At 32.5% G+C, this 9204-nt stretch overlaps 1 protein-coding gene across 1 annotated transcript; it reads right to left on the minus strand.

Moving 5' to 3' along the window:
• Positions 1 to 244: 244 nt before the first annotated feature.
• LOC130944087 (protein DETOXIFICATION 19-like) lies at positions 245 to 4018 on the minus strand. The gene is made up of 7 exons (XM_057872232.1): positions 3656 to 4018; positions 2293 to 2837; positions 1933 to 2019; positions 1786 to 1842; positions 1466 to 1704; positions 1101 to 1219; positions 245 to 548 (listed from the first exon to the last, which is right to left on the minus strand). Exons 1-7 carry the CDS (start codon positions 3950 to 3952, stop codon positions 411 to 413), a joined length of 1482 nt encoding a protein of 493 aa, XP_057728215.1. The 5' UTR covers positions 3953 to 4018; the 3' UTR covers positions 245 to 410.
• Between the last annotated feature and the right edge of the window lie 5186 nt (positions 4019 to 9204).

Here is a 9204-nt window from a genome sequence, read left to right on the forward strand (position 1 = left end):
ATATTTAAATATCTAGTATTTTTCATAATAATAAACAAAATCTAAGCTAAAAAATGAATATTATCTAATTTCTATTATAATAATACTACACCTATTTTTATTGATTTTTTTTATAGAAATATGACAATTATATAAGAATATTATTTAAAAAATGACATTATTGAAAACGGTTTAATAGACAATAAAACTATAAGATTCATACAACACTGAAAATCACTGTTTTGCTAAATTAAGCAAAGACATTCTTATAGCCAATTTTCTTTTGCATCTAAATTTTAACACAAGAGGGAAAAATATTCAAGTGACCGCACTTTTCTGGTGATGAAAAGTTTAGGATACAGAAATAAATTAAGTCGATACCTTATTTTGATAAAAAAATAATACAGTATGTAATAAAATTTGGAAATGAATTAAACAACAATTGGTTGATCATTGTGTCTAATTTTGTCCAGAGAGAGATGGAGTTTGGACCAATTGGCACGCCATGTGAAAAATAATAGTGCTCCACTTTGACAAACCAGCCCACAAATCAACCCTATCCATAAACCCTGTTTCACATAATATAGTACATTCAAACAATATAAATTTCAAGTCCAAAAAAAAAAACAACATAAATTTCAAAAAAAAAAAATTGATAATGATTCAACAGCAATAAAAATCAAATTAACATCAACCTCTTCCAAAATTTAGATAACAACAAATTCAATATCGTCAGGTGTGTTTGATTTTTTTTTGTTTTCTGTTTTTATTTTTAGTATTTTTTATTTTTTATAAAAAGAAAAAAGAAAAAATACATAGAAGATAAAAATAGAAAAAATTTATTATTTTCTCTTTTTTTTATAAAATTTTAAAATAAAAATAAAAATAAAAATACAAACCAAACACATCTTTATATCTTATAAAATATAATATTAAATATTTCTGTAAATATAACTTAACTTTTCGTCCTGAATTAATATCATTTAAATAAATAGATGATGAATTTAAATGATTTTTTCTAAAACTAAGGAAAATACAGTGTAATTACTAATTTGCTCTTAAAGTAATGAATAACAAACACAAGTAAAAAATCAGTATGTGCTTATTTTTCAAAAACTTACCTTGAATTGCAAATTGGTCTTAAATCCAAGGAGACATGATATTGGTAAACCAATGAGATAAAAAGTTGCAAGGTTTATATATGCAGCCAAGTGCTGCCTACCACATCCTCTAATCACCCCTGCATATATATATGTTGTCAAATTGATCAATTCTCCCAATAAATAATTGGCGAAGTTGTTTTCATATGAATTTGATAGTTGATAACTATTAGATATTTTGACAAATTTGATTAAATTATTATCTAATAATTCTCAACTATCAACTTCACGTAAAAACAAATACATCTAATTTTCCATCTTAATAATTTCTAAACTTTGGAATGAATTGTTATAAAGAATCAAATTTAAAGACAAAGAAACTAAACCTGATAAGACACCTTGGACAGCATCTAGTAATATAGATATTGCAAGTAAGGGTGTTATTGAAGCAAACTCCTCCTTTATTTTAGAACTGCTACTGAACATTTGAATCCATATATTATGACCAAACACAAGTGCCAAAACAAAGCACAAACCAAGCAGAACTGAGAGAGTGAGAGTCACTCTCATGGCGTGATTCGCCCGGTCCGGGTGGCCGGCTCCCAGTTCGTTCGAAACTCGGGTGCTGTCATCAAGCTAAGGTTTTTCAATAATTGAAAAAAAATTAATAAGATCTAAAACATAAGAATATGTTCAATTAACTAACCTTGCAGCAGCACTGAGACCATAAGTGATCATGTATGCAATGAATTCTGTATTGGCACTGCAGATTTTTGTTTCAAAGATTAACTAATTAAAGAGAATTAATTCTATAAAATGTAAAATTAATTAATTTGAAAATGAAAATCCATACCATATTGCAATCAAGGAAGTGGTTATTTCTGAATCAGGCATTATTCCAGCTAAGAAAACCAAGACTTCAAAAGCCCAATACTCCAAACTTGAATAACAAAAAAACATAATTAATGAGATTCATAAATCATTCACTTGTAACAATATTCTCTCAATTTGACTTGTAAATACTGTTGATTCTAAAAGTTATATTCATCCACGTATAAATTTTTAAATTAGTCCACATACCGATTTTTCTAACAAAAAAATATTTGGTCCCATATTTTCTAATAAAAGAATTTGATACAAAGAGACTAAATTCTCTAATTTAGATTTTAAGAGATGCAAAAGTGAAAAAGTAGAGTTTGTTAGTGTCTCATACCATACCATTGCTGCAGAGGGCAGAGCAAGTTTAAGGGTAGGCAATACATAATGAAAAGATTGAGTAGAAAACCCTTCCCATGTCAACTTGAAGTTCTTTCCATACATAACATACAAAGCCAACAAAACAATAGCTATCCATAGTGAAATTGAAGCTGAAATAGGTGCACCAACAAAACCCAAACCTGTCTTCTCAACTAATACATATGCAATGCCAATGTGGATCAACAATGGGATAGCTGAGAGAATAACCAATGGTGTCACAACAGATTGTGTTTGGAGAAACCTAAGAATGTTTTGCAAAAATCCATATGCAAATAAGCCTGGGAAAAAGAACTTCATGTAAAGTGCTGCTGTTTTTGCTATGTCTTGGGATTGGTGAAGTAGTACTAAGATATGTTGTGTGTAGAACCAAATTATGGATATGATGATGGAAAAAACAAAGGATATGATGCATGAAGATTGTAGATAAATTCCCAGCATTTGGTATTCTTTTGCACCAAATCCTTGCCCACATAGTGTTTCTAGTGCCCCACTCAAACCAACCTAAGAAAAAAACATGGAAAATAAGATTAGAGTTTAATGTCACATTCAACATAGGGTGTGTTACTATTTAACATGAATGTTGATACTTTACCATCAAACAACATAAGCTATTGTTAAAAGAAATGTTTGCTACACTCAATTTACCATCAAACTCATTTGTAGTATTTTTGTGATAATGGGACATATGTAGGTCTCATGTAAGTCTCACATCTACTCAGTTAACTAAAAATCGACTATCAGATCAGTTTAGTTCAAAATAAAAAAAAATTTGACAATAAATCAATCAAAAATTAAAAAAATGGTTACTCAGTTGAATCAATACAATTTTTTAAAATTAATCAAATTAAAATAATAAATTATAAAAAATATATATTTTATTGTGTTAATGATATATTATTCAATCCTAGTTGAATTTTAATTGGATCTTTGAAAACTTTTAACTCCACCAGTACAATAACCGGTTTGACCTTCAGAACCTTAGACACACTTAGTATGTGAGCAATTGTGCTAGTAATCTATTGTGTATTAGATCTTAACTCAAATGATAGATTAAAATTAAATAGTTGTTCAAAAAGAAAAAGCAAGTCACTGTTCTTACTCTCGTTTGATCCACTAGTTTCTGTTTTCTACTTTTCTTAACCATTCATTTTTTTAAGCAATGTTTAGTGATGACTATTATATATATAACAAATTGACACTCACAAGTACGACCAATGACTATTTCATATTCTCACAACTCTCTAAACAAAATTAAAGAACTCTTCTCCAACGTAAACCAGCTAAAAGATAAGATAAGAAAGAGTTGTGTGAATGATTACCATGAGAGAGACACCAGTGACACTGAACCATGAGTTGGCAAGAGTGGAACCAGCAAGCTGAAGGTCACCAAGGTGACCAACAAGCATTACTGAAACCAAAGTGATTAAGTAATACAACAAGTTTGTAACAATCATGGGCAGTGAAAACAGTAGTTGATGCTTTGCCTCATCCATATCCAAGATTCTCTTCCACCATTCTTCATGTTGTGCATCTTCTCCTTCTTCTCTATCACCTAATAAGAGAGGTGTTGTTGTTGCTGCACTGCCATGGCAACTTTTGTTTTTACTTCCTAACATTATTATTATTATTATCTCCGAATTAATGAGTTTTATGTGGTCACGTTTCCTCTCTTCTCTTCTACTTCGCTTGTATTTTGTTCAATTCTTTTCGGGAGCCGACGCATACATATTTATATCATGAAAAATATTTTTTATATTTAAATTATTTTTAATTAATAAATATATATATTTAATTATTAAAAAATATATTTATAATTATAGTGATTATATAAGTGTCGTTAAAATTAAAATTATATTTTTTATATATTTTAGTAATATTTTTTATTTTTAAATTTAAAAATGTTAAATCATTAAAAAATTACTTTAATTTTAATTTTATATTTTTTAAATACTGTAACTATCATAGTATAAGTACCATATATGCATATATTTTAGCAACATTAACGTTTTTTAAAATGAATATTGATATATTAAAAACAATTGTTTGTTTGACTCACAATTTAGTACTATCAGATTCACTTAGCATATTCAATATAGTAGGCCATATGTAAGACTCTTGTAGTCTTGTGAGTCCCACACCACTGGCGGATATATGAGACTATTCAACTTTAAGAGAAGAGAACAATCTTTAACATAAATGATAAAGATAAGACATGATATTGCTAAGGAAATATAAATGAGAAAGATATAAAAGGTAATATTTTTATACTTTATTTAGTTATAAATTAAAATAAATTATAAAAATCTAACTCTATAATTTAGATTTTTATAATTAAAAAAATATAATTATAAAAAATAATAAGAATAATAAAAAATAAAAAATAAATTAATTTTTTTATTAAAATAAACACAAAATATATTAATTTAATATTTTTAGATACAATATTTTTATCTATAATTTATCTGTCAAATATAAGTTTATATATGTCTCTCTGTTTCTATTTCAATGTTCCGTGTCTATAAACAAATGCAACTTTAATCTTAATAATACATGTAATAACTACTTACACTAAATGTTGATAACCACTTAAAATATTAGAATTTATTATAATATTAATATTCTGAAAGTTAATTGAAACGGTGATATGGGTCTGAACGTGAGGTTCAGACTCTTTTTGGGGCAGCGTCCGACTTCTGTTGGAGCCGAGATGCTGCCGTCCGAGTTCCTCGTGAGGATGTGAGGGTGGTACTTGCAAGAGACTCTGATATTTAAGTTAGTAAGGATTTTGGCAGATTTTTAATAGATTGAGTCCTGAATATACCTGAGATTATGTCAATGTATTTATAGTAAAAGGATAACCACCTTTAGAGTAATTCCACCTTTGATGGTGGATGATCGTTCCCTTTATCTTGGAAATTTATTGAGATTTCTCTTTTAGATAAAGTAGAGAGATAGTAGGAGATATTTAGTGGTAGTTACTTATTCAGATAAGTAGGGTTGAACCACCCTTGTCGTGCTCAGCCTCTTGAGGTCAGGTAAGTAGATGAGGCCACCATTTTGGGTGGGCTTTTATTCTTATTTGGCCTTTCTTTATATTTTTGGGTCAGGGTATGAACAGTCCCCCTACTGGAGTCCGAGTTTTTATGAGGTCGGACTCGAGCATTTGTGGCTTCATCAGTTTTCTTTGTTGAGTATACAACTTTCAAGAGGTCGGGTACTCGAGGTATTTTAAAATTTTTTGAAAACGTTGTGCCATTTAATGACATTGCATGCATTACATTATAGTTTTTTTGGGATCCATGCACGTCATTAATGAAGGGTACAAAATGTCACTTTTGCCCTTGGCGTCTTATAAATATTTCATTCTTCCTTCTTTCTTTCTTTTTTTGCTTCTAAAATGTTAGCTTTGTAACCTTTTTCACTCCTTCTTTATTGCACTTTGCTCCAGTATTCAAGATTTCTTCATCTTAAAACTTTTTAGAGGATTTTGTTCATGCTTTGGGAGAGGATCCTTTGAGTTTCTGCAGTTTGTATCGCCCTTCTGTTTTTGCGCTCCTTCAAGATTGGTGCTTTTATTCCTCTTTTGTTGTTTTTATGTATTATGGGTTGTATCTATGTTTGAATGAATGGTATTTTTGAAATCTTGCTTGTGATTGTCACTTTGACTTTGGAGTTTTGCGTTCTTGAAAATCTGATTTTGGTTGTTAAAAGATTTTTATTGTTGCTATGGTTCTAAACATGGGGTTCTATATTACCCCCAAATGATGCCATTTTCATGTAGGAGATGGCCTCATTTCTATGTGTAAGAGGTATTACATAACTGTTTGGGCTCTGGGAGGGTTTCACAATGTTGACCCGACCTTTTTTGAGTTTGTGAATGCATGTGTTGCTTTTGCTTTACATTCGGAATGTTAGTGTCGATCTTTGAAATTGCCCCGACCTTCTAATTGCTTGCTTTGTTTTGTCTGATTTGTAGTGATGGATTTTTGTTTTGTTGTATTATAGGTGTAGCTTATATGTGTCTGTCAGCAGTTCACAGCATATCGTTTAAGGTCCCATCCGACTTGAGATGAGTAGATTTAACTGTTCTTACCCTTGTCCTTGTGATTGATAATGAATATGCTGATGCCTTTTGTAGATATCATAGGTTATGTTTAAGTCAAGATGATGCGAGAAACTATGAGATTGTTGTTGCTAACCCTGAGAAGAGGGTCTGCTTCCCCCGACTTGATAGGTTGGAGTGACATTTAATATATGTTTATGATTATTTTTTCACGAAGTTAGGGGTTACCTTTCTTTTTTCTGAGTTTGAGTCCGAGGTCCTTAAATTCTTCAATGTTGTCCCTACCCAATTGCATTCAAATTCTTGGGGTTTCTTAAAAATATACTAAATTCTTTGTCAAAAACTGGATGTCGGACCTTTTCTTAAGGTCTTCTTTTACCTCTTCATTCTCACCAAACCTTTTAGCTCTAAAAAATAAGGTTGGCTCTCTTTCTGTGCTATGCAGGGTAGGAAAGTTTTAACTATTTTTAACGAGTCCTTCCACGACTTTAAGAATTATTTCTTTAAGGTCCGAGCTGTAAACGGTGTCTGATCTTTTTTTCTGAATGATGAGGATGAGCCTATTTTTCTTTTGTATTGGAAAGAAAATCCTGTGATAATTAAATATAACTCGGATGACTTAGACGAGGTAGAAGAGGGTCTGGTCGAGGTGTTTCAAGAGTTTTGGGGCCGAGCTCCTTATGTGGATACAAAAAGGTATTTAGAGAATCTGAGCCATCTTTAGTCCGAGCTAGGTAGTTCTATAGAGATTTGCATTGGCAAGGATCATTGTTATCACTACTAGATTGTAATGGCCAGGTGTCATCCATTGTGCATCCTCTTTTGTAAATGAGATTGTCGGTATATCAGAAATTCTATTATCTTCCCCGACTTGGTATACTTCTTTAAGATGCCTTTTATGGGAGGATTTAGAGATTCCTCCTCCTGCAAACCCTCCATTTATCATGAGTATGTGCCTCTCAGGAGTTTGTGAGGGTCGATCTCGCCGTCCTCCGTCATCATCGTCTCTTTTCCTCTTTCTTTGATCGTCCGATCTCTCGGACAAGTACCTTTCAAACCGGCCTTTTCTGTGCAATTTTTCTATGACATTCTTTAAATAATAATCATTAGTAGGATATCCGTACAGATTGTGGTACTCGCAATATTCCGTCTGACTTTCAGCCTTTTGTGTTTGATGGGCTGAGGAGGTGGAAGGTTTTCGGTGTGACATATCTCACTGTAAACATCTACAAGAGAAACTCGGAGTGGGATGTAGTTATGGCATCTTCGAGGCTTTTCTGAGTTGTACTCTTCCCTTTTCTTAGATTCCTTCTCCTTGTCTCGAGCTTGATTGGACAAGTTGGGCCACGGGAGAAGCTCTCTAAGTCAAAAATTTTCCTCCATATTGATATACTTTTCTGCCCGCTCTTATACTTCATACAAGGAGGTCGGGTGTCGCTTGGATATGAATTGGAAGAATGGCCATTATTACCGCTTCAGGAGGTAAGTTTTGTATTTTCAGATAGGCTTTGTTGAATATCTCCATATAATCTCCTTGTATCTCTCCAACTTCTTACTTGACCCCTAGTAGACTTAGAGCATGCTTGACTTTATCTTTCTGAATTGAAAATCGGGTAAGAAACTTTCTTGCCAAGTCATCAAAGCAAGTCACCGACCTGGGTGGTAAGTCTTCAAACTATTTCGTTGTTGCTTTAGTCAGAGTTGTCATTCCATCATAGAGAACTATGTCAGGGATCTTGAAATTTTTGGGTACCCTAGCTTGCATGATCTCTTCAACAAATGGATCTTCCCCTCCAAGAGGACTTTCGTCCTGATCTGTCCGTCAGCTTCTAATTTCAAGAGCTTTTCCTCCAGCTCTTTCCGCGTCGTACTTCTTTTTGTCTCTCTCTGCTTCTTGCTATCGTTCAGCCTCCAGCTCAAGTTGTTCCAATCAGCCACGATGGCCGTGAACTAACCTTAATATCTCCATTGGATGCGGAGGTTCTTCGTCTTCAGCTGGGTGGACCTCCGAGTGAATCCGTCACGGGTGATGGTTTCTCGATGTTCCCTCTTTTGGGGGGGGGGGGGGCATTTGTTCTTTCCAGGGGTGGAGGTAATGCCAGTGTCAGGTCATCGTTGTGAGATCTGGTTCTGACTCAAATACCGTATGACCATCTTCATAATGGTTGTCTGTCATTCGTAGGTGTAAACTTTTAGGACTCCGGCAATGGCGCCAATATTTTGAGGGTTACCTGAAACGGTGATATGGGTCTGAACGTAAGGTATAGACTCTTTCTGGGGCAGCATATGACTTCTGTTAGAGTCGAGGTGCCACCGTTCGAGTTTCTCATGAGAAGGTGGGGGTGGTACCTACAAGAGCTCTGATGTTTAAGTTAGCAAGGATTTTAACAGATTTTTTGTTGATTGGGTCCTGAATATGCCTGAAGTTCTGTCAGTGTATTTATAATAAAAGGATAACCACTTTTAGAGTAGTTCCACTTTTGATGGTGAATGACCGTTTTCTTTATTTTAAAAATTTGTTAAAATCTTCTTTTTAAATAATGTAGAGAGATAATAGGAGATATTTCAGAGAATAATTACTTATTCAGATAAATAGGATTGAATGATTCTTGTCGTACCCGACCTCATAGAAATCGGGTAAATAGATGATGCACATTTTTTTGTGGGCTTTTACTTTTATTGGGTTTGGTTTTATGTTTTTTTAGTCAGAATATGAATAATTAATTTATATTATCGTATTATTAATTTAATAAGAAAAACAACACTTTTCATCGTTGCAAAATCTTTAAATAAAAAAGTTTAAAA

This window comes from Arachis stenosperma, chromosome 8 (genome assembly GCF_014773155.1).
Source record: "Arachis stenosperma cultivar V10309 chromosome 8, arast.V10309.gnm1.PFL2, whole genome shotgun sequence".
In the NCBI taxonomy this organism is placed as follows: Eukaryota; Viridiplantae; Streptophyta; class Magnoliopsida; order Fabales; family Fabaceae; genus Arachis; species Arachis stenosperma.

Bases quoted from the DNA above. Each gene is read 5' to 3' on its own strand.
- LOC130944087 (XM_057872232.1), bottom strand. From the start codon at position 3,952: ATGTTAGGAAGTAAAAACAAAAGTTGCCATGGCAGTGCAGCAACAACA. The intron at 1,705-1,785 runs GTTAGTTAATTG...GCTTGATGACAG, and splicing joins GGTCTCAGTGCTGCTGCAAG to CACCCGAGTTTCGAACGAAC. The intron at 1,220-1,465 runs GTTTAGTTTCTT...ATATATATGCAG, and splicing joins TGTCCAAGGTGTCTTATCAG to GGGTGATTAGAGGATGTGGT.